This window comes from Brienomyrus brachyistius, chromosome 23, assembly GCF_023856365.1.
Source record: "Brienomyrus brachyistius isolate T26 chromosome 23, BBRACH_0.4, whole genome shotgun sequence".
Taxonomy (NCBI): Eukaryota; Metazoa; Chordata; class Actinopteri; order Osteoglossiformes; family Mormyridae; genus Brienomyrus; species Brienomyrus brachyistius.
Window position 1 is genome coordinate 3,210,770 of NC_064555.1, and position 25,969 is coordinate 3,236,738.

General features: G+C 50.5%; 1 protein-coding gene across 1 annotated transcript in view; it reads left to right on the plus strand.

The window, feature by feature from the left end:
• The window catches only part of fhod3a (formin homology 2 domain containing 3a), an 89,365-nt gene that overhangs the window by 14,322 nt on the left and 49,074 nt on the right, over window positions 1–25,969 (plus strand). Inside the window, 1 exon segment of the mRNA XM_048992499.1 lies at window positions 1,056–1,120. Within this exon segment, the coding sequence (XP_048848456.1) occupies window positions 1,056–1,120 (65 nt within the window).

Sequence of the window (25,969 nt, forward strand, 5' to 3'; positions counted from 1 at the left end):
TCACAGCACTTGGTCCCTGAATAAGTACTACAATGAAAACCAGTATCAGACCCTTGAGTTCTTAACCGTGTGAGAGCTTTGATCATGGTGTATCACATTCTTTATTTGGATTATTTGATTTATATGGGTCAGGTATGATATATCTGAAAAGCATTGTTGTTGTTTATTAATGACTGTTCTAGTGAAGTACAGTGAAGTCCAGTGAAGTTCCAGTGAAGTCGGCTTTTCCCCGTGTACCCTAGATTGACATGGACTGCATTCTAAACACAGTTCTTCACCTCCCAGGAACTGTTTTGCCATGAGCTGTGGCCAAAGGGGGCTGCACAAAAGGATGGGATCGGCCAATTGTAGCACCCCTCGCGTTGTTTATCGATATAATCTCCGAATTGGGCCTGTGAGGTCATGTGTCAGTGTACGGGAAAGGGCTGAACCCACCCGCACATGTGTGTGTGTGTGTGTGTGTGTGTGTGTGTGTGTGTGTGTGTGTTATCATCTCCCCTCTCCCTGTTGTTGTGTCTGGACAGGTTGCTCTGCTATCCTTTCTGTCAGATGTGTATCAGGGGTGTAGAGGATGAGGGCACCCCCTTCCCCCACCCCAATGTGGGTAGCTACCTGGCACAATCGCCCCCCCCTCCCCCAGTTCCGCCACAAACACTACACCAACCCCTCTCCCTGAACAAATATTTTGCCACTTTCACTGGCTTGTCTTTTCATTTCTCTGTGTGCTGGGTGCCATTTTGACAGCATCACTCTCGCTCTCAGCTGCCTCTTGGGGTTCGAAATGTCAGGAACTGCAGCCCCCTATCCTTTGACTGTCCTTCCTGGAGGTCTGGTCGGTGCTGAGATGGGTGTGCCTAGGCCTCCCTCTAGCCCCTGGAGGAATGATTGTGTACCTTCGTGGCAGTCCATCCTAGCCTTGTGTGACTTTCTAGACCCGCCTTGCACATTCTTGTGCCGGTGTCCCGGTACCTGGGGCTCACAGTGATGGATTTAAGGATGTACTGTATGCGTAACCCTAACTACAGTCTCCCTGTCCCCCCAACTCTGTCCAACAGGAGGGGCAAGAAACACAGCGTCATCCTGCGTACCCAGCTGTCCGTTCGGGTCCATGCCTGCATCGGTGAGTGGGAGACGCCTTTGTCGGCCGCGATCTGGTACCTCTCAGGTGCCTTGGGGTCTGGATAATTACCTGCCTGTAACATAAAGATGAAAAGATCCACACCACTTTTTATTAGCGGATGCTTTTGTCCAAATGCTATGTAATTTTTTCTCGATACGACAGCGTCAGACGGCCCTTGGTGAAACTGAAGGTTAAGGGTCTTGCTCAAGGACCCAATCACTTTGCCAACCGTGGGATTTGAACCAGCAACCTTCTGATCACAAGCTCAACATCCTGTCCCTCTGAGCCTCACACTTCCCCCCTCCTAGGTTTGGGATGATTTTCGATTGGGGAGGGGGGGGGGGGGGGGGCTTATAATTGGGCCCCTGGGAGTGATGACAGAAGCAGAATATAGAGGAGTTTCCATGGTGACATGGGCACTAGGCGACAGGGAGCTCACAGGTGACAGTGGGCGGGGCCGCGGCGGAGCGCGGTGGTGCGGTACGGCTGTGGAGAGGCACGGGGCCTCTGTGGAGTGCACTTGTCTCGGTGTAGTCTGCATTTAATCCGCACAGCTCTCACTTGACAGGAAATGAGGCCTCGGGGGCTGTTTTAGCCATTAAGACAAAAGCTGCCTGATTTTCCATTAGACTTTTTTTGCCGGAGAAGTGGGGGGGGGGGCTGGGGGCTGATTGATGTAATTGCTTGGTTCACTCCTGGAAGGGGCACCAAGCACACTGGTGGATATGTGTTTTTCAAGGACCCCGAGGTGTCTGCGCTCCTGCCCATATGCTCCCATGTATACGTCTATTCATTTCCCCCGTTGCTGCTGCGGGCAGGACATCCCAGAAGGGCAGCTTAATGATGCCGAGGGCACTGCTGTTGCACCTTTGGCGCCCATTTCCTGTCACCGTGGTCACATGACACAGTACTTCCCGACCCCACCCCTCGTTTTCATTTTCGAGTCCGTCTGTCTGCCAGGTCAGCGATGCCACAGCTAGTTATGGCAGGGCTATTTGCGGACACAAGCTGGCCTGTTCGGGGGAATGGGGGGGGTTAAAAGCGAGTGTGGGGGGGGCATGGGGGAATGGCAGGCAGGCCTCAGCATACCCACTGCCAGTTTTCTGGAGGACAAATACCGCTTTCCAAACTTCTGGGAAAAAGTTTGGGATTCAGGGCTTGGGAAGGAGTGTCCTTTAACGGACAGAATGCTGCCCCCCCCCCCCCCCCCCCCCCCCCCACATGGCTGGGAGACTCGAGATGGTAAGGCGTCAAGGCGGCAGCCTGGGGGGCACTTAAGGACATTATCTAATTATTCGTCTGTTTTATCAATTTTAACAGTGGACTCTAAACGATATGCTGTCAAAGGCTTGAATTCCAGTGGGTGATTTTCTGTAATTCAGCACGACTTTCCCTCATTTTTGTAGGACATTTTATTCATTTTTGTTTATTAGGGGCCGGCATGGTGGTGCAGTGGTTAGCACTCACATAGGTGTGAATGGTGTGTGAGTGTGCCCTGCGATGGGCTGGCCCCCCATCCTGGGTTGTACCCTGCCTTGTGCCCATTGCTTCCGGGATAGGCTCCGGACCCCCCGCGACTCAGTAGGATAAGTGGTTTGGAAAATGGATGGATATTATTCATTTTTGTTTATTAATTTTTTTATTTAATTTAACATTTATAAGAGCTGATGCTAATGTAAAAGTGGCTATATGGGTAATTTCCACCTTGATACTCATTCAGGGTGCAGGTTGATCCGGCTATTCCAGATTGGTGCTAAGCCCCACCCCTTAATTAAATGGGAGGAGCCTTAATCCCCTTTATCTGCTCCACGCTGCCCCCTGGCTGTATGAAGTAGTCTCACGCCTTCTCAGCACCCTTCAGTCCCTAGGCACATGAGTCTGGGCAAGGTAGATCTCCCAGGGGGGTTAATCTGTTAATCTGTTGATCGATGGTGCTGATTTGCGATGTGGGGCCGGCGTTTCATTGGCCCACCGTGTCCCCGTTCATTCCCCGGGGGGGGGGGGTTCTCTCAGCGCCACCTGGGATGCTGTTGGATGCCCTTGGCAGCGGGTTGCACGCTCTCCCACTGTCAGCTAATCCTACGCCCGTCTTTCGTGGATGTGAGTCGGTGGCGAGCAGCAGTATGATGGATATTTAACCTGCAACCTGGGTGCATTTGCAGCTTTCCAACAAAAGGCGTCTGTGGTCTGCCAATCAGTGACAGCCTCAGGATCGCTTGCTGCAGGGTGGTGGGTGGCCACATCATCTCCTGTCGCACTGAGGTGCATTATGCGGCGCATTATGAGGCGCATTATGAGTTGCGACCAGGCCAACCATCTCTAGGGGAACAACTGGGGACGTTATCCTGGGGGTGGGTTTAGAGCATCATGGGGGCCCCATTGAAGTAATAATGTCCTGGGTCTGGGAATTATGCACGGTGGAGTAACCATGGGGACCACAGCCGCATTCCCTGATAATGAGGGACACGTCAAATGCCCGCAGATCGCGTTACGGGGCATTTAGGGTCTAAGTCGTCTTCACCTGCTTAGGCGGCTAAGATCCTTTGGGGTGAACAGGACTCTCTTAAGGTCCTTCTATGACACTGTGGTAGCATCTGCTATCTTTTATGCTGTGGTCTGCTGGTGTGGTGGAATTGCAGAGAGGAACAGGGGGAAATTGGACAAACTGGTGAAGAGGGCCAGCTCTGTCCTGGGCTGCCCACTGAAATCCATCGAGCAGGTTGGGGATGAGAGGATGCGGTCTAAGCTAACATCCATTATGGACAACACCTCCCACCCCCTGCATGAGACTGTACGAGCTCTGAGCAGCTCATTCAGCAATAGACTTCTACACCCACAGTGTAGGAAGGAGCGCTACCGCAGGTCATTCCTACCAGCGGCTGTCAGACATTATAACAGTTTAGCGTGAGTATTTTTTACTCATATATGTTTAACTGACATATCACATGCTGTAACCAGGATCATTCACACCCCACCCCACCCCCGCACTTGTGTACATATCTCTGTACATTTTGTACATATCTCTGTACATCTTTATTTATTTCCAAAACTTTTTGTACATTTGTATTTATATCTTTGTGTATCTACCTGCTCCTATTGTTCTATATTACGTTTTTGTGCAAGAGCTCTGTAACACCTAAATTTCTCATTCGTGGGATAATAAAGGTTTATTCTATTCTATTCTATTCTATTTAGGAGGACAGAGGAGCAGTAAGTGTCCAGGGGCCTTCAGCGTCCAGCACCTCGGCAAAAATCTGTGCTGATGGCTAATTGGACCCATCCAGAAAAACGCTGCTCGTTGTTATTGTTTCCCGGTCCCTGCTCATCCTCCATTGGCCACTTGCTGGGGGACACCGCGACCCCGCTGCACGGCCGGGGTCACGGGAGGCCCGGCTTCCCTCCCACCTCAGCTATGTTAGCCCTTTAGCTCCTTTATGGTGAGCCTGATGCCCTGGGATACATTCCGTCCCAAGCCGTCACTGACAGGCCATACCGCGTGATTAGCCCGGCATGCTAACGGGGCCGTTAAATGTTTTGTGGCTGGATCGCGTCACTCGCGTCAACTGTGATGTCACTTTTTTCGGGTGGGGGGGGGGGGGGGGGGGATTGCTGTCAGCTTAATGTACATTGTGCGCCAAATTAAACTTTCCAGCCGATGTCTGACTGCGAGGTCGGGAACAACGTTTAAAAGCGGCCTTTTCGCACGTTGTTAAATCAGCTTCAAAAGGCTAGTCATGGTGTTACTCTAAGGATAATATAGTACAGCGGTTAAGGCTGGATACATGTGCGGCCCTCCCCGGAGGGGCCCCCGCTCTTGTACTCTAGGGCACGATACTTAGCCTCCATTGTTCCGGTGAAATCTGCAACTGTGAAAATGTTCGAAAGGGGGTAGGTGTCACCAAAGAATCCGACACAGATGAGCCCAGGGGGGCATTGGGATGATTTTAGGCGTACCATGGATTCTGCCTCCCCAGCCTGGTCTGGTTCCTGAAGCAGGACGCTATTTTACGAGCGATAAATCCTGTCCGGGTTCCAGGCAGTGCAGGGAGCAGACGGAGCGTGGCGTCTGTGTGTACCTGGACGGGCCACAAGAGGACCGGTGAGGACCGGGCCCGTGACGGTGCCGCTCCATTGGCGGGCGGATATTTGGCGGATTTGTGACGGTGGGTTTGCGTATAACGCAGGTTATCTTACTGTGGAGAGGATACTAGAGGAGAGATTTACGGCTTCCAGAGTGAAGTCAATGTTCCGATGGGGCAGTGACTCAGCACGGGAAACCGCCGCATTACCCTGCCAGTATGGACTTACTGTATGCTCTCCTGGGGGGGGGGGGCACTTTATCCAGGCCTGAGTCTATCATGGAAAACTTTTGCTTTTCTCTGTGATTTGTGGTTAACCTGCCTGCCCTTTTGCAGGCTAAGTTTAGAACGTCAGCGTTATCTGCACAGAGAGGGGAAGATGAACTACTGTGTGAAGATGGGGGGGGGGGGGGGGGCGGACACAGGGCACAAGATGCCAGCCCATCGCAGGGCAGCCCGGAGACGCGGGATTACCTGACTGCGAGGGCGATGGTGTGTGTGAACCCTGGGCGACAGCAGATGGCTAAAAACCTGGGTGTCAACATCACACACGCCACGTTAGCGCTGCATGACAGGTAACGCTTAGCTGCTGCTAAGAAAGTGTTTTTATGAATGTGGTAAGTATGGCTGACATGTTATGCTGATTAGCTGGGCTATTTTCCTGAGGGAAATGTTTAGTGACATTCTTGTTTTAAATAAGCCTGAACTAATTTGACCTTTTTTCCAGTGTGCCGGTAAAACCCTATGATACAGTACTTTCATGTCTGTCTATTTGAAAATCTTTTTTTGAGTAAAAGAAATTATAAGTTGGATATCAGAAAGCCATGTTACCGTTGGACAAATTAGCCAGTGAAAATACAGTCAGCTTTGATTTACGTACTGTTTCCTTTGAATGGCTAAAAACCGAGCGGCTTATTCTTCATGAATTTAACTCATAACCTGATCAAGGATATGGAAGGTGGCCATGACCAGTCACTGTGGTCACATGACCGATCGCTGTGGTCACATGACCGATCACTGTGGTCACATGACCAGATAGACAGCATGCCGTTACGAACAACCTCTTTAGAGATGGTCACGGCCAGCTGGATCACAGATGGATATGGGAAGCTTGACTGCAAACAAGCATCAGTAGCAGCATCTCAGAGGACCTGGGTCTGAGAGGGTCATGGCCCATCAGATCCCAGACTATCAGGGCTGCTGTATAGAGGGCTGCGGCCAGCTGGATCCCCGGCGCCCTGCAGACGACTCCAACTTCCTGCATTATAGGCGGTCAGGATAGTTTTTGATGTTATCAGTTAAAAGAAGATGACCGTGACCGCTTGGCGTCTGGTGAGGCGATCATCTCGGTTTGCAGAAGCTTGGGCCAATGCTTCCTGGTGGGAGAGCCCCCCCCCCCCCCCCCCCCCCCCCCACATATGGTACGGCTCGGTGACTAACCTGAAGAAAGGCAGTGGGTTAATCACCCTTAATTAAAACAGGGGGGATTACCTGCCGCTTACGTCTGTCTGCAGTCCCAGTGCCCGATTGTGATCAGCGATGGCTGGGGGGGGCAGGCACGTGGCGAGGTCTCTCGTCGTTTAATTGTGCATGTCACAGCAGACGGGCACCGATGTTATCGGCATGTGTCCCATCCCATGATGACCGTTCCATGCTCCTCGTGCAGAAATTAAGCTGGACACTCAATACCACTGATTAAGTAACATCAGCTTAGACGTTTATTATATACTGTTAAGCGGAGGGGAGCCACTGACCTCAGGGTCCTGCCGTCTACGGGTGGTAGAAGAGTCACCTGATTGGATTGTCATTCTGTAACTGAAGGCCTTTGTTGTGGGTTTGCTGCGAGGACTTTTCCTTTTTCAGTGAATGGATTGACTGTAGCTTTGCATGACGAAGACAAACTGTGGAGAATATGAGTATCATGCATGCAACTAATTATTAATGGCTTAGTGCCAAAGGTACAACAGAACGGTCCTGTTTGCCCAGGCCAGCAGACTGTTTTTAATCACGTCGGAGACCCTCTCCACTCTCGCTCGTCGAGTGTGCCTGTGTGCGTGGGGGGAAGGGGTGCGGGTCGTCGGCCATTCCGTGGCGGGTCCTCGAGCGCAAATCCGGCGATTCCATAGCATCCGAACCGGATAAAGTGGAGCAGCCTGGGCGCATTCCTGCCTGTCAGCGTGAGACATAGTGGCTGACACTTCATACGCGTGGCTCCGCGCAGCGTGGCGGCCCGGCCTAATCGGAGCCCTTCCCGGCCCAGATGCAGTGCCGCCTCGTTAAGAATCCACGACCCGATTTGTTTATTACATCCCCCCCCCCCCCCCCCGGCCGCCACCCGACACCCTGCTTCCGCTGCTCAATGAGACCGTTTGTTTACCTTCATTCTGAGAGGATGTTCCAGCTAAACTGCAGGTGAAGCATATTGGGGGGGGCTTTCGGCTTTTAATCAGAATTGGGGTGGGGGGCGGCTAGCAGATTGGAGCGAGAGGAGACACTTGCGGTCACCTGATCCTGCAGAGCCTCTGGGGAATGAGGGGACGGTGTAGATACAGTATCGCCATAGCAGCTGTCTGGGGCCTCACTGCGCCTCCTGCTGGTGGGCCGCATTATTACACATTGTGGTCTTGGTCATGTGACCCCTTGTGTCCCCCGCATCTTGGTCAGGGTACCTTGTGGGGGGGGGGTCTCAGAGGGCCGGTCAGCTGATTGAGGATTGTGCACATTCATGTCACCTGTTGCTTATTTACACTGGCTATAAATAGTCTGGTTCTGTTTCCCCCTCAGAATCTTGCCCAGAGCTCAATGGCCGACCCACCTCACTTTCAACAGCACAGGGACGAAGACGAGTATAACAGCAGGTGACAGGAGACCACACACATATGCAGATTAGGTATCCCTATCTTTGTGGGGACTCTCCATTCACTTCTGTGGGCATAACCCTAATCCCAGCTACAACAACCCTAATCCCTACTCAGCCGTAACCTTAACCATAAGTAACCAAACAAAAGACGTTCAATTGCAGGCATAGAGTTTTATCAAACTGAAACTGAGTTTTCCCTTGTGGGGACCAAAAAAATGGTCCCCACGTCATCAAAATAACAGGTTTTTATCACATTGTGAGGATATTTGATCCCCACAATATAATATATACAAACCCCCCCCCCCCACACACACACTAGCCCTCTGCTTCCTCTCCTCCAGACCGGAGGCTCTCCGTTTACTTACTGTAATCACAAAAATAAACCAAACTGTGAGGATGACGCATGATTTCAAATATACAGCGGCCTATAAATTCTCATTTATTGATGCCCACCCCCCCCTCCCTCCGCAAGATTGTTATCGCACCTCCTTTTGGAGGAGCGCTGTCATGGAGGGGGAGTTTTCTCTGGAATCGCCACCCTGTCCGGAATACAGGGAAAGGGCAGGTGGGCTTTTAATTACCTCCCTGTCATTTACAACCCCCCCGAATGACAGCTTCCATTCCGGTCACGTGACTACAGGAGCATAGGGGGTTCATACCTGATCACGTGTGCAAAAGGAGAGATCGGGTACGAAAGCCGTATGAATCCAGGACTACCCCCCCCCCCCCCACTCCCCCAACCTTGTCTTTCTCCTGTAGGTTTAATTTTAGCCCCCAGGCCGGCGCTGTGCCGCCTAATGCTCACTGCGCCGGTTCCCTGGCCCTGACAGCCGGGCCTGCCTGTTATCTTTGGAGGGCGCTGACAGCAAGGAGACATCTGAGCGTGGAGTCGAGTGTCAGAGCCGCTGCCGGGGGGGGGGGAGGGGGTGGGGGGCGGCAGGGAGGGAAAGAGTAAAAAGGCGGACAGAAAGGGGGGAGAAGGATAGACAGAGAGAAAGAAAGACACAGGGACAGGATGGAGGGGAGAAAGTGAAGATGTGGCAGAGAGACTGGGGAAGAAAGGCTCAGGAGCAAGCGGGGGATGGGGGGGGCAGCCATTGATAGTAAGCCATTTTTTTGGGGCTGAGCATCATGGGAAATGGCAGAGGCCACCAGGAAGCTAGAGAGAGGCCTTCTGGGAGACGATGGTCCTGCTGCTGTCCCTGGACCCACTTAGACCAGGATCTTCTGCTCTTCCATTCCAATTGTACTGGCATATTTCAATACACTAATCAGTTTTAATGACCCCCGGTGGTGGGGGTAGGTATTACACTCCTCCTGCATGTGTCGTGTTTGGCGTTGCAAATGATATTTAGGATATTTATAGACATCTCCCTCTTTTGCTCGGTTAGCAAGACAGGCCGTAGTTCGAGGTTGAATTTCGCCGGCTTTTTGTTTGGTTTCATGTCGGTGTTTTTGTTCATGTTTGTTGCTTCTGTTGTCATTTATTCAGCATGAATATTTGGAAAGATGCCGGGAATTTTCCACTCCTTTGTTTCGCAATAACTTCCTGAAGCTGTGGCTCTGATTCTGCACTTAACTACTTTACCTGCAAAATTTTACTCGAGCACTTTGATTAAAGTCATTTACAAAAAAAAAAAAAAAAAACTAAACTTATCCCAAAACTCTCCCCCCATTAAATCTACCAGTTGCAGCTTTTAGACAGATATCAATCACCAATAAGGGAGCGACTCATTTTGTGTATGATTTAAAACCCTCACCGTAATCCGGGTTTCTGCCAAAGAGGACCCGCAATGTTACTCACAGATATAAGTCCGGAAGTACCGGTTTTGACCCGGCCTGGCTTTCACAGAAGGCCCGGCTGACGTGCTTCTTTGGTCCCCTTATAGGATTTCATATTTGCAGTAGTTGCCACCGGCTTCTCACCCCCTCCGTCTATAAATAGCCTCTCCCTCTGTCCCCCCCCCCCCCTCACACTTTCCTCCGCCAGCATACTCCGGCGTCCCACCGGGGACTAGTTTACTCTGCCGGTTCACAACCGCTAGCCCTTCTTCTTGAACCCGACACGCCAGCGGTGAATGTTCCCACATGTGCTTTCCCCTGAAAGTACTCCCGACAATAAAGGTTTGGGGCAAAAGTGCAAAGAAAGAAGGATATGGGGGGCGGCTGGGTGTTACATCTCGAAACATGCTTATCGCGGAGGCCTGATGCGGACGGCCTGCTGAATGTCGCCTGTCAGGCCTCTGCTGCCCTAATTGAAACACTTTGTTCTGACGGGCAGGGCCTGTTCGCCACAGCAGTTTCCAAGTCCGACCCATTTCACAGCGATGTTTAATCGGCAAATAACGGCCGATATTAAGGTTTGATGAAGCGCGAGTGAAGTCAGCTTATTTGTTTGGTCTGGGGGGTGTTTTTTGTTTGTTTTTATCCATCGTCACACGTGCAGAATAAACATTTTTTTGTCGCCCTGTTTCCTCAGTACTGATGTAGTGTCAGACGGAAGACAGGCACACAGTGGTCCTGCTTGGCCCCCTCCGTGTCGCTAGGCCATTCTTCACCTGTGTGTCTACATTTCACGTTCCTGCATCCCTGCCAGCACCCCCAGGAACGCAATCATGGCTGGGCGGGTCAGGGCCGAGTCCTGCCAGGGCCCGGAGGTCCCGATGAGTCAGTACGGGCCTGTTCCACCCAGTCAGCACCTGGTGTGGATCTTATAAATAACACTCACAAACACCCATATGATAATTCCCTCGTGCCGATGGCCTGCTTAGATAAGCAGGAGAGTTCCCACTTTTGTTCCAAATATTCCTCGAATGATTTTATCAATCCCAGTATAGAACAAAAACAAAAAGTGCAGGCTTTTTTTAGAGCAATTTCTAACATTTTTTGCCTTGCCTCTCATACATCGGGTCTCCTAATGTCTCTCCATCTGACCTGCTAGTTTTGAGGGCCTTAACCCAAGGCTGGGAGGGGATGTGGCCGGCAGTACCCAAAACAGCCCAGCCTTACATCATCAGGAAGAGAAACAAAGCATGTTATATTTTACCTGTGAGTAGTACTACATATTCTCTTGTGTATCGAATTCTGACATAATTTTATGGATTTTTCTCCTCCTTAAGTGTGACCTGGGCTGTGAGGAGTCTGGGTCGACCGTCCCCAGCCCCCAGCCCCCAGCCCCCACCCCGGGCGGGACATGCCTGGCTCTGTCTGGACCCAAGCGAACATGCGGCCTGCCAAGCAGCTGCGTTTCTTTTTTACCGTGACCCCTCGCAGACCAGTTTGCAAAGTCCGCGTTTTTATTTTTACGGCAAGCTCTCGTTTTCGCACACGCTCTCTCCTTCCCTCCCTCTCTCTCTCTCTGCCTCCCTTTCTCTCTCACGGTCGCGTACGGGGCCAACGTGGCCCAAGCCGGCGGGGAGGAGAAGCCACGGAGAACTTGTTTGTGTTGGCCTGCCGTGGTCCGGGCCGGCCTTGATGCCCCACGCCAGGGCGTGAGGATGCTGTCCCTGCGTTTCCATAGAAACCACCATGGCTACGCTCCCCTAACGTTCGGGCGACTACTTTAAGCCCCCGGGCCGTGTCCCGGTGGGGTCTCTTTTGTTCGTGCCAGGAGTGCAGGTTAATGGTTTTAGGAGATGTGAAGGGAGCTAAAAGAAGCATCCGGAAGGCAGTATGCCGGGGGGCATCACAGACTGGCGCCACACCATCTTGACGCATGAGGGTGAGGGTCAGGCTGTCAGTCTATGCCAGGACAAACATTGAGCGCATGCCATCCCATCATGTTTTCTGGTTTGTTGCCGATCTCTGAGGGCTTCCATGAAGACCGGGCCACCCCCCCCCCAGATCCCCTCTTGCTCCGTCACGGACGGCGAACTGAAAACACTCAGAACTTGTTGAAATGCAGAATCATTTATCTCCCTGGATACTTCAAATTAGACCATCAATTCGAGCCGCAGACAGGCGGTGTTTTCTCAGCCCGGCACTGTGGGGCTCAAAGGCAGCCTGGAGTAATCGCGGGCCGGTCAGCTGGAGACACGGGTCCAGTCTCTCGTCTTTCTTGGGCGCCCTGAGGGAGGCTTGGATTCGGAGGTGCCGGGTTGGGGTCACTGCTGGAATGGAGGATCAGCTGCTAAAAATACAGAAGTGAGACACCATCCTGTGACCCATCCCCTCATCTTCCCATAATGCACCCTGACCAGCCCTGTCAGTCTTCACCCCATTGCCTCATGGGTAGCAGAATAACCGTCTTCATGTTGTCAGGGGAAGAGATCCCTGCTCCAGAGTAGGTGAATGAGTGAACTACGAGACCTCCATCTTCACTGTCATGAAGAAAGCAGAGTGTCTAACAGCTGGGGTGGAGGGGGGTGGTTTCTAGAACTGCCTATGGTCATGTTAATCAAAGTGTTTTTACACGTTATGACAAATTACACGTCTGTGGTCCCACCCTTCAGATTTTCAGCTGCATCCCATAAAAAGCAGCTGAGGTATTTGCGTGTGAGGCCCACTCACCCCCTGAAAATTCAGACTCCCTCTTTGCCCCTATCCCAGCCTTCCGTTTCCCCCGTTCACGCCACGCTACTTCATTGTATTTCACAAATTAGTCACTTTCCGCCGTGAGCGCCTATCTTGTTGGGATCTGCCGATTCTCGTGGATTTCTCCGGCAGCGAAGCTTGGACGGTAGATCGAATGGCGGGGGGGTCCCGCGGACGCCTTCTTAGTTTGGTATTTGCCCACTCTAGCACTAGCATTAGCCATTAGCACTTAGCGCGTCTTCAGCCGTTAGTGCCAGGCTGAGGCCAAGGTTCACACCAGAGTGGCTGATATAGATACAGCTGCCGATTGAACCTCATCCTCTCCTGTAACGTGAAGCGCATGCCCACTGCCACAGGTCACAAAGCGTCAAAAAGTCTTTATTAAGCATAGCATCTGAGCTATATTCAGAGCACTGACTGCAACAGTGAGACACTCGTCAGCTAAGTACAGGCCGACACATTCAAGCTTTACTGGAATACTTGATTGTTTTTTTTTTTATTATTATTATTACGTGAGTAGATAATAACTAATGTGATTAGTGTGTATGTTGACCTGGATTGAAGCCTGATTCTAATACCCCAGCCGCCATAGTGCCACTAACATTCCTCAGAAATTTACTACATGTTCTTTTTTACCCCAGTCTTTCGGTCAAATGCAAATCATAGCATTTTCCACGTCCAGTAAGCTACCATTGCGCCGAGTCCAAGATCAGCTCAGAGGATGTTTACATCTGAGGGGCCATAATTGTGCCGCTTCCTCTGGTCTTCCCCGCTCTTTTTAATCATGTAATATTTAAAACGAGCTGCAGTTTGTGTTTTTCCCTCTGCGCCGAGGCCGTGGGGCCGGCGGACACGGCCTGACCTTTTCCAGGGCCCGTTATAGAGCTCAGCTGCACTGGCACGAGCCCACGGCACCATGTGGAAGCGTCCCACTGTCCCCTGGCGCCATGTGGCTTCTGTCGGGCCACTTTCTTCCGCAGTTGGGCGGCTTTCGGTCTCGATTCTTGGACAGACTGTCTCGGGACAGGATTTTTTTGCCGTCCTTCTTCTGATTGGCCAGGCCTCAAGGCCTCCTTCTCATAGGAGCTGATAACCAATCGGGCTCATGATTTCCCGGGCTTTCCCGCTTGACCCCGGGGGCTGCAGCGTCTGGGCTGGAGTGTGTCCTCACTGGGTCCGGTTCAGACCTTCTGAAGAGGGTCAGCTGGCTTTCACCGCCAGACCACTGTGACTGAACACGCCGGCTGCGTTGGATTCCAGTCAGCATGGAGGATGAGTCAGCCTTTTTTTTCCCCTCTCAAAGGCCTTCCACCATCGCCCCCTGCTGTTAACTCCAGCAAATTTAAATTATTCATGGAACCCAGGACTTCCTAAATTATTCAAGGGCCCAGTAATGGAATCTTTGTGCGGTCGCTCTGCGGTCTTGGTCATTCCACTTTGTTTTCCCTGATTCAAGATGCGCTGCAGGTGGTATGATTGTTAAGGATTCACCTCTTTGAAGAACGAAGGGGATACCTCTGTTGTACCTTAATAGGGTCTAGCAGAATATCCAGCTCTCTGCAGTAACATGAAACTGACATTTAAGCATTTAGTCGCTACTGAATGGGCTGAAGGTGTTTGCAGTCAAAGTCTGGCCGATGCCCTGAGTATCACACACATTACCAGCTCACGTTAGTTACACTGACATGTTCAAAAAGCCCAGTTTGCACTTTATGCTACAATCCACCCTAAGCAGCAGGTGAAACTTCAGACAGAGTGGAAACGGGGGGGGGCACTCGGGGGGGGGTTTTCAGAAACCTTCAAAGGAGATTATTTCTGTAACTCGTTTATTTTTAGTGGCCCAAAACGGCATTAGTATTGCAGCAGACAGTATTTGTAGAATTCATAGCTGCAAATAGCAGGTTCTGCAGCAGCCAAACCCGGTCTGTACCGATGGCTATCGGGCCGGCAGCCATCAAAGAACGCTGCCATTTCACACAACATTAGAGTGATAAACCTGGACCGTGTCCCGACAAGCCCGGTCCACCTGGCATAGTTCCGAGGTGTGTGTGCGTCTGCGTGTTCCTCCTCATTTGGGAATTACTCTCTTCATGTGCATGTGATTCTGTTCTGCAGTAATGGGAGTCGGATGGATGAAAGAGCTTGATTATAAAATTATGAGTAACAAGCTATTTCTCTGGCAGCTTCTCTCTCTCTCTCTCTCTCCAATGAACTTTAAATATACCACAGTAGCTTTATATATCTCCATTTGCATTTACTGCATGTATATAATCATTGTAATATTTAATATCTCCTTCTTTCCCAGCAATGGGTAGGCGCCCCATCCTGGGTTGTCCCCTGCCTTTTGTCTGTAGCCTCTAGGACAGGCTCTGGACCCCCCTCAACGCTGAATAGGACAAGTGCTTATAGAAGATGCACGGATTCATGCCAAACCATCACATGACCCAAAAGATATTCGTCTGTTTTTCCATATGCGGACCAACATTCACACCTACAGTGATTAAGCGGGTGACTCATAAAGAAGATTCCTAAAGTTGTCTTTATTGTTATGCAGAAAGGCTGCCTCGTTGTAGCACACGAAACTAAAAGGGCCCTTTCTGTCTGCCCGCTCGTGTGTGGTATCTGCTCGCGCTGGTAGGACAAGGATTATCTTCGGCAGTTAAATCGGGCGATGATTTACTAGTACCCGCGGTTGCCGGGGTAGCAGCGTTGACGCGCTGCCAACGCAGTGGAGCCCTCATGTTTCTCCTTTTCTTCCTGATGACGCTCCGGCTGAGTTCGTGCTTGTTTACACGTGAACCGCGGCGGGAATCGTGGCTTTGGGGTCAGGGGTCATGGCGAAACACCCTTCGTCAGATGGCGGCCGTGAAGGAGGGGCGCAGTGCCGCCCCAGGCCACCTTCCACCTGAGCGCCCCCATCATCAATGGATTAGCTATTAGCGGAGCGAGGCCTGCATGGCGTTAGCAAGGACGGCTAACTGTCGTGATGGGTGCGTTTACCCTCCTCTCATGGTTTGATCTGATAAAAGCCTTATGCAAGTAGCTTTGGAGCACGGCCAGGGAGTCACTGATAGCATGATGTCAAAAAAAAAACTTGATCCCATCACATGACTGCGAGACTGAGTAGTGAGACCACACAGCTGTCGTATGACAAGCCTTCTCGTCCAGTGAGCCTGCCCTATGTCATATTCTCACTTTTAGATCTTTGGTTTGCATATTAAGTGTTAATATACAGATGCTCTTCACTTCGTGCTTAAGAAATTTCAACTTTACGATGGCCCAATAGCAATTCAAATTCGGTGGACGCTTTCGGATTTTGATCTGTTCCTAGCGATATGCTGGGCGGTACTTTCTACTAGCTAAGAAGCATAGCTTCTACATTTACATATATACTTGTAACCAACAGTACGGTACCAAGGAAATCTCTCATGAGTACTGGAGTACTGTAGTCATGAGTACTGGAGTTATTATTTTGCCATTTTAAGTCAATTAATGAAGCATAATCTGTAATATTATTCAGAGTACTTTTGTCTTATTTTTAAATTAATATTTTTTGCTGTGTCGAAATTATTTTTAGGGCATAGTTCAGTTATAACTTGACCATGATGCGCAAGGGAGAGCTCAAAGTCAAATTGATCATTTCTGCTAAACTTTGGGCCGCGCACTAAGTCTCCGAGGGACTACGGGATCTGCCAGCCTTTTTGTCCGTCTGAAACCATGTCACAGCCCAGTGGTCTGTAGACGCCATACATTCGAGCATCGCTTCAAAGCTTCGGGCAGATAGATTGTGTCGGAAGAGGCCTGGGGTCCGGATTAGCGAGGAGTGATGGATCGTTTGCTTTGGCCTCACAGCTATAGATCAGGGTAATGATATCATGCGGAATCAGCTGTGATTTAAAGCCGCTTGCATGTCGAGGACATACCGGTTTGTGTAATAAATCTCGCTGCCTGTCTCCCATCGCTTGTTCCCCCCATGTTCTTGTCTGTATGATCAGAAGTCCACTTCCCTCTGCGCGGATTGTGTGCATGTGGCCTGACTTTTACAGGCGAGACGTGTTCCGCTAACAGCACAGACCCGCTTGCCCCACCAGGAGGGTCCCTCACCTGCTGACCTTGACATCCCCCCAGTTTCCCCCCAACTTAAAGCTGTGCTTGTCAGTCTCGGAAGTGTCGTTAATGTTATTTAGAGACCCCGATTTCTGGTTCCCTGTTGTGGGCAGAGACCCGGAGCTCACACAGGTGCTGGTCTGGATGCGTGACACAGGATGAGTCATCGTGGTGTTTCGGAGGCGCCCCAAGACGGCGGATCCCTGTGGGAGAGGAACGGAGGTCGAGCTGCATCCACGTCGAGCTGCAGTCCCACTTAAAACCCAGAGCTGAAACGTGTTTGTGCTGAAATGTTTGTTCTCCCCACAGTTTGCACGGAGACAGCAGGTAGATCTTGCGTTGCTTTCTGGTGACACTTTGGCTACCGGTCACCTGTCTGGGAATCCTTGTGGGCGTGAGGTGCAGTTACGGATCTGACTAGACAGGGAGCAGCAGTGAGCAACCTATTTACTGGCCTGGGTTTCTTTTTTGTATTCAGATGTGTATGGTGTGGTGGCTCTGTGGTCAGCACTGCTGCCTCATGCATGTGGCCTTTGTTCCTTCCTGTGTTTTTGTGCGGGATTCATCCAATTAGATGAATCGGCTTTTTCGAAATGGCCGTCAAGTGTACGTGTGCCTGGCGATGGACCGACGTGTCTGGCTGCTGCCCGGGATCTGCAGCAGGCCCGTCGTGACCCCGTAATGGATAAGCAATGCTGAAATAAAATTAGAAACGTCCGGTTAAGTTGTTACAGAGCATTGTTTGTGACGCTCGGGGCCTTGGAAACAGCCAAGATGCCTGCCGGAATAAAGACAGCTCCGGGCTGAGAGAACATTCCGGAATCTGGGTCTGGAATGTCCATGGCACATGACATTTCAGGGTGATGACAGAGGACGTGGAGCTGAAGGGGGGGAGGGCTTTACCAGCATGCACATATTATTCTGTTATATCACCGTTTGAGGAAAAAATTGCATCTAAAGCTCCATTTTCAGTCGCAGCGTTTCGTGGGATGTTCATCTGTGTTTTCAGATCCTGAGGGAATCTCCAGGACGAGGATCTTATCATGTGTTGGGACCAGTCTAGGATGAGGCCGGGGATTTGATTAAGGCACTGATGGGGGTGTTTTTGGAGCTCTCTGTCTTGGGAGGCCTGGTAGGTCAACGGTCGTAGGCCAGAATGACCCGTTTTGTCCCGGTTCCTGCTGGCTGGGTCGTCTTGACTGGAGTTTTGAAGGCGTCTCCTGGTCCATTACAGAATAGCGCTGTAACTTTTTTGAAAGAGGAATATTATTATTATTGGGATTGTATTTTTGTGTAGAAAGTTATGCATACAGTGTTTTCACTATTTGGGTGGGTTGTTTGTTTCCAGTGACAATTAAATATACACTGATATAAAGTGTATGATTGTATACCTGATGGAGGGGGGGTCATGGTGTGGAAAGTTTGATAGTTTCATAATCCTCTTCGTCTTTGTCATTAAGCATCTTACACAACTTCCTGACCTAAGATTCTCTCCCTTTCCCATTCTAAGGCAGATTAGCTCGGAAGCGCTCCCAAGGGGTCACAGCCTGACAGTGCGCTGTCTGGCCTCGAGGCGGTCCGTCCTGACGAGCTCCTCCATCATCGTCCGTCTGCTGTCGTTTCACCACCTCGGCATTAAATCGCCGTGGATGGCATGGCTCCCTAAACGCGGGCCTGTCGGCTACACGGCGCGAGCTGGGAGGGGGGTCGGACGTACGAGGACATTGACACCGCACCTCTGTAACTCGCACTAAAATGGCGGGGCCCAGTCTGAGCTCCTGCTAGACCTGCTTGAGGTTCATGAACAAGGTCATCTGCTACCTCCTGGGGACATAAAATCAGCTTATCATAAAGAGGTATAGCCAGAATGCACCCCTCTGTTGGGGCCCCATCAGGCAGATAAAAAGCTATATATTATCACAGATCCCCCACCAATCACGTGACACGTATAGCTGACGCTAGGTGCCAATTGGGTGAAGCTTGACCTACATTCTATGCTTCCCAGAGCTGCGGCTTTTTCTGCTCCGGTGAATGATTGTACATCGTTAAGAAGCCCTTGTCTGTGAGGCAGGGGGCCTGGAGGTGGTCCGGCCCTGGTACCAGAGGATTTCGTGTTTGAGGAGAAACCTACTTTGAAAAGGGCATCTTGATATGACACTTGGACCCAAGTGAAAACATCAAAATGTCAGCTTTGATAGTCTGGCTAAGTGGTTTCGGGTATGACCCCCAGATGGCCTGAGTGCAGCCGGGGGTGGGGTCATACACGTGGCCTCGCTGGGCTGCCCCTCAGACTCGCTGACCACCCGTAGGCTCCCGTCTGAGGTGTGATTAGTCTCTGTATGGCGCGGAGGAGCCGTTTTTGAGAGGGAAAGCTGCCAGTAACTGAGGTGACCAGATAATCCACGTCAGTGAGGACATGCGGAGCTACTTCAGGTGTTACCAACGACTTTAAAACTGAAAGGCTCCTGTGATTGGCTAAATAGTTCAGTTCTTCTTGTGCTTTGGCATGTTTGTTTCCTCGATTGACAGACTCATCCAGCTGTTTCACATTAACATTAGTGACACGTGCCTGATTATAGGGGACTGACCAATCAGCACGCAGCACAGAAGTGCTTAAGTGAAATCCAGGTCCTTTTAATTAAAATGGTGATTTACTGTCCTAGATCAGACTGTCCTCCCTGACATAGATTATCTGGTCACCTAACCAGTGATCCCACATTATCCAGGAGGCGAGGAAGCTTTGCTGGTTTTGGGACTGGTCGCAGTCACACCAACAGCTAATTTCACTAAGCAATGAAGTACTTTGGTTTTGGCTCAGATCCAGTTACATTTGATAACTGAAATGTCACCAGCTTCTACTTCAAGATGCCATTAGCTTTGATGACCTCAGCGTCACTGTGGTTAGCTTGCAGATGTTATAGGTTTTGATAACCTGAATGTCAATTGTGTTAACATCCAGATGCTACTGGTTTGCATAACCTGAAGGTCAATTATGTTAGTATCCAGATCCTATGGGTTTTGATAACCTGTAGGTCAATTGTGTTAGCATCCAGATGCTACTGGTTTTCATAACCTGAAGGTCAACCGTGTTAGCATCCAGACACTCCCGATTTTGAAAACCCGAATGTCACTAGGGTTATCAGCTAGATGTTAATATATTTGCTTACTTCAGTATCAACAGAACTGCCATCCAAGCACCCCAGAGACTCAACAACATTGATGCGTTCGTACCTCTGGTGTAATACCTCCCAATATCCACACATATATTCGTCCATCTTTCCATCAGCCTGGAGAGTATTTCCAGGAGAACGGGGTACAATCTCTCACATACACCCTTCCACTAGGCCTGAAAGTTGTCATTGAAGGTTTGTGACTGAAGGTAACAGGGATTAGTAATGCCCTCCTGTTCGGACGAAGTGGCCTTTTTTAGGGACGTTGGACTGCTGTATCTGCCAAGGCAATGATACTCAGAGGCAGTTTAGGTGAAGAACGTGGGCTTACTCGTTAGTCCGTCAGACGACGCTGACGGCTGCGTGTGCCTGTGTTGTTTACGCCGAAGGCTGACCTGCCCGCCCTGACCACCATTAGGGTATTCCCCGAGGAACGAGCTAGATCTTGCCCAAGGTTTTGGCGCGGTTTGTTCGTGCTGGTCGTTCTTTAAATGTGGAAAGGCCTTTTCCCCCTCTGGTTTAATGAGGTGCAATTAGTTTCAAAGCTTTGTCACACACTGGAAAATGCGAAGCAAGGAATAAACGGGGAGCCGTAAACCCTAGTGGTGTAGTAATCTTTCTGAAACCACTCTGGAAAGTAAAGTCATAGAGTTTTGTTAACATACCACATGAAAAGAAATCTAAATAGATGCCATTTACTGCACATAACATGGGGAAGATTATGATCGACAGTAGAGGCGGAGGGCTGTTGTGTGTGTATAAGTGTGTATAATCATGCTTTCCTAACATTTCTTTTGTCGAGTTTTATGCCGTTTAAGCTTTGTTGGTGTAGAGTCAAAGTTAAGCCCTCACAACGATGGACCGTCAAACTGGGTGGGGGGGTTTTGTGATCATGTGCAATCGGGACACCTGAGGAAAGCTTCCCGATGCGATGTGATTTACGGGGACTGGCATTGACCTCCTCTCTGCATCAGAGGCTCCTCCTGTCCGCCGCAAGGGATCTTCTGTTACAAATGGCTGCCGTCTCACGTGAAGAGCAGACGGACCTTAGAGGGACCCCACGAGAAGAAAAAGAAGCATGAGTTCTCTTCTTGTCATTTCTGGATAAAGGCTAGTGAAAAAAAATGTGTAATTCATCTAAATCGTCAGGCCTGGATTGTGAATATGGGAAAACGGGCAGTCAGGGAGAGTCGCAAACCCTCAGGTCTTAACAGGTGTCTCGAGCGAAACGTGCCTGTCGACAGTCTCTCCTCTGCGTCACACGCCGCACATCTGGTTTCCAACACAAGCTCCCGGTGACCTGCTCCCAGTCACGGTCACGGCCCCCTGTCAGCCTCCCTCTCCGCCGGCTTGTTTATGGGATTTTCTTTCGGTGATTCTACGTTGGAGACGACAGCGGCGATAAATTTCTTATCGCGCGGCGTCCAGTTGAGGTCACCGCCGGCCGACCACTTTGTCCAGATCTGCCTTCCAGCTCTACTGGCTGACTTCACTCCATTTTTTTCTCTTTCTTTTTTCGCTGCTGGTAAAACTCATCATGACCTTTGGGGTCCTTCTGGGCTTCACCAGATGGGCCCTGAGCAATATGTGTGGTTTCGGCACCCAGTGAATTGCCAGACCCTGGCCAGTTAACAGTTAACTGTGGGCTTTTTTTTTTTTTTATTATAATTTATTCCTTTTCCAGGCAGGGAGCAAACTTGTACTGGGCCTCCCTCGGCTATTACATCAGAATCTGTTGGTAACTCCACCCCCTAGTTAGTCTTCACCAATGAGAGAGTCCCTTTACCTGCCCATTAAGTTTCTGGTTAAGGATTAGATCTGGTTTCGGATTCAAAGAGAATGACCCCATGCTTTTGGGGCGATAGCGTGTGCTTTTGTCTGATAGTGCAGCAGTCACTGTTGCGGTCCTGGTAGGGTGCAGTTTTAGCTCATTGGGTAAATCTGTGGCCTTCACACTTCCAGAGTCGGCGTCTGACTCCCTGACTCTGTGTTATCATGTTTACTGGATCCCACCACCTACAAGTAACCCAAAGACGCATAGATGAGGTGACGTCTAAAGTGTTCCTACGTATGTGTGACAGCTGCGTTGGCCTGGCACCCTGTTTGGGGTGTGTTGCTTCCTGGGAGGGGCTCCTGGCTCCAGCGGCCCTGTGCTTGATAACCAGGCATGGAGGTTGGATGCTTTTGGAGCCTCAAATTAGCAGAAACGTCTATACCCTCCACCTGCTGTCTGACGAGACCATGTGCCTGGCAATTAATAATTCAGGTCACACCGTCTCTCCTCAACGTCTCTCCTGTTACAAGCACAAGCAAAAAAAGAAATTCATTACCATGCATACAGGTGCATTCATTCAGGGTGAGCATCGGGATTGACCATGTGCATGGAAGTGGCACCTTGGTTTGCCGTCATCTCCAGGAACTGATGAAGCTTGAGGTGGCTAATGGTGAGGACACCACACACAGTTCCGTAAGCGGCATACAGTCTGTGTTCGTGCTCGAATCTCCTTAAGAGAGACCGAGAAAAGCAAAAATGCATGATACATGGTGGGCAAAGAAGCTAGGCGTGTTTTTTTGGCAAGACAATCATGCCAACATCCATTCAGCAAGGCCATGGCTGGGTATCTCTACCCTAGCAGATGGGGAAACTAGATCTACCCTCTGGTCCTCTGGAGAGGTCTTGTTACCTCCGCCCTCGGCATGGAAGATGATTATGGAGATGGCTTTCCATGGGGGCGGGGGGATCGTGAACCAGCTCAGGAGAGTCTTGAGGGGCAGGGGGGCGGCAGGTGGCTTAATGGTTCACAGACCACCCTTTGAGCATGGTTACAAGTTCAAATCCACGCCTCAAATAGAACAGCCTCAGTAGGCTTTTTACAAGTAGGCAGTTTTACAAATGGCTGAAAGTGTAAACACTGTAAGCTGTAAGAGTGGCGAGTAACCAAAGAAAGAGAAAATATAGTGAAGTTGAACTTAATATAGAAGTGTGCCTAAGAGGCCGCTCCAGAGAGGGCATTTAATTATGGCTGAACTGTGAAGCTGTAGGCTTCTCCACTCCTCACTGCACCCGGGACTCCTCCGGCTCTGAAGGACGTTAAAGGGGGATTTCAAAAGCAGCTTTTTTTAAATGAAAATCACAAGTTAAATTTTTTTCACTTTTTTTTTCTTCAAGAAATTATATGCCACAGAATTATCTTTGCCACTAGGGTGTACGTGCCAAGCGCCTGGTGCAGACTTCGAGATGGATCGGCACGCAATGGAAATGGATGCTCCGATGCTGGGCACGGCGTGAACTCCAGGACACACGTGCTTCACGGGGGATAGAGAATTGCCATTCTGTGAATTTTCCATCTGCCTTGTTTAGTGTTCATGGAAGTGCATGGCTCAGGTCTTCAGCATTGAAGCGGGGTGCCTGGGAGGACATGAACAGTGGGGGGGTGGGGGGGGGGACAGATGGCAGCTCCAGCAGAGCTGAGACCTGAAACAGCAAGTGGTGCCTGACGCCCACCTGGTCTGCATACCAGAACCATCATTCTTTCATTCAGGTGTCGAGAACCGTCTCATATGAACAACAGAGAATAAGCTGTGCGTGATTTACTGTAAGTCAAACTATAGTAATTTATTCATCGAGCCCATTATTAGGTATAGCATGTGTACCAGTGGTCAGGAAATGATCTGGAACAGTCAAAGGGGTCTCGAAGTCTAAGAGCGATTGTTTTTTAGGGGAGTAAATCCTACAGAGCTACACTGGGTTTTATTGTTAGAGATCCTGCAGAGGTCAGGTGCATCGTAAACTACAAAAGGCCTTGTGTTTTGTGAGTGTGGGGCTCTGCATTTGCCGAGTGACAGTCGACTTCTTAACTATTGCTTTTTCCAACCCTGTGTTGCTGGATGATTTTAGTGGAACAAAGCAATCACTAAAAGCTCAAAGGTACAACAGCAGGGTTCCTCACGTGTTTTCTAGGTCATTAGCCTCAACCAATCAGTACCGAAGATGGGTAAAACACGGGGCACACGGGGGTGACAGCCAGCGTGAGTCATGAGGCATCGATTCTGGCTTCGAAGGCCTCACGTTGCGAAGCCCACGCCCACGATTCCACTATTTTTAAAACTGCATCATTATGTAGACTGAGATCGCCACTGAGAACAACCACGCTCACCTCAGAGAGAATCTGTGACCCTCACTCCTAACCTTCTCAGAGCTTCCAGCCAACGTTCACCATCTATATTTGTCCCAGCTGCCCTGAGGGAGTTGGCCCGGGCAGCCATAAGGCAGTGGCAGCATGGACATTCAGCAAAACAACAGAGAAAACCCCACCAGGGATGAAAAAAAAAACAAAACTATAAAACCTCTGGTGGGTGGGATTGTTTTATGGCGTCAATTACCCAGCGGAATGACCCCATTGGTTACTTTACTGTGATTGACAGCACATGGCAGTCCCACCCACTCTGGGTCTCCAGGCTTCTTTCCTGCCTCCTTTGCTGTGCGCTTTAACGTGCAGCTCCTGCCAAGCCGTTATTGTGTCTCTCGGGCTGCGGGCCTAGGTGACTCAGTCTTGTGGGTTGAAGAACTTTCAGATGTGACATTCTAGATTAGCGGGTGGGTTGTTTAGCTTAGCCTTGTGCCTGCTAATCGTCTGCGACAAACATGCTGATTTAGTTAAAGAAACTACCGTAATGCTGAGCCTTTCAGCAATCCGGGCCTTATACCGGGTCGCTTTTATGTCGGAACCGAAGAGTTAGCCTGTGAGAGGAAGAGCCAGCGCACGTACATTCGAGTTTAGTGTGAGTCTTACCGCGTTTGACACCCGAGGGAGCAGGCACACGCCACCCTGCTTCTCGCTCAAATTCCAAATTTACTCATTCCTCAGTCCTTCTCGGATCTCGATCCCCCCCGGACGGGCAGCGGGAGCAACCGGCCTACGGGTCCCTTTCCCTGCCGCTGGCTCTCTGCTCGCTCTCCGGCATTCCCTCCTAGACTGAGAGTGTCTGACTGAGATCCAGCGTCTCCCCTCAGCTGTGGAAAAGTCTCTGGCCGTAGCTGCTAATGGAGTCCCAGGTGCAGAAGCCTTCGGCTCAGAATTTCCCCCCATTGTGCCGAACATGTGCGAGACCCCAAAGCCCACAATCAGACCTACAAGGACCTAATGCAGGGCTGGGATCCCCCTCTTGGCGTCGTCCACCTGCCAGGGTGATCACTGACTGACGGTTCTGGTTATGCTTTTTTTCGACTTGGTTTTGGAAAAACCGGGTTACTCAGTAACGATTGGTGTGCCTTTATGGGGGGGGGGGGGGGCATTCCTGTCGCAGGCCTCAGTGCGGAACCCGGACATCATGTCCTAGTGAGCCCCAGGGGCTGTGCTCCCATGACCCCCTCCTGCCCTCCCCCACCTCCATCCCACCCCCTGCAGCTACTTCCTCCCTCAGGATGGCCCACCTATGGAGGGTTCATGGTGCGTGTGAGCTGTACATTCTTCATGCCGATACAGAAATCCTCAGAGACAGTTCGCACTTTCAGTGTGTGTGTGTGCGTATGTGTGTGTGTGCATGTGGGGGGCGGGGGGTCACTGGTGTGGCAGCTTGGCAGGGGGCCAGCAGAGAGCACGTTAGCCCATTTGCCCCAGTCTGGTTACCAGTCTCAGTTAGCATTTCTGAAAGACGGGACTCATTAAGAGTGTGTGTGAGGGGTGAGGCTGGTTCGGACTCGGGCGTTGATGGGAGCAAGAAAAAACCGGATCAGGTTACAGTCGGGAACAGGCGCTTAGAGGGAGTTCCTAAACAAAGTGATTCCATAAGGGCCGAGCAAGTGAATTACAAGCGGAATCCTGAGGGAGACACTGTGAGTGTCTCTGAACTGTGTCTTTTGGGGAAAGGCTTCAGCTGATTACATCACCAGCCCTTATCAGTGTTTGGGCACTAATGCCAATTTTGGGGTAAAAATGTGGGGCTTTGACCTTGGTCAAGGTGAAGACAAAGCACTTTTTTTTGCCCTTTTCCTGTTTTTTTTTGCTCAGAACCGCTGACCTCCTGATTATTTCTGGAGCCTGCTGGTAAATCATTCTTTATGGTCAAATGAATGGAGGTTTTTTTTTTCTTTAGACGT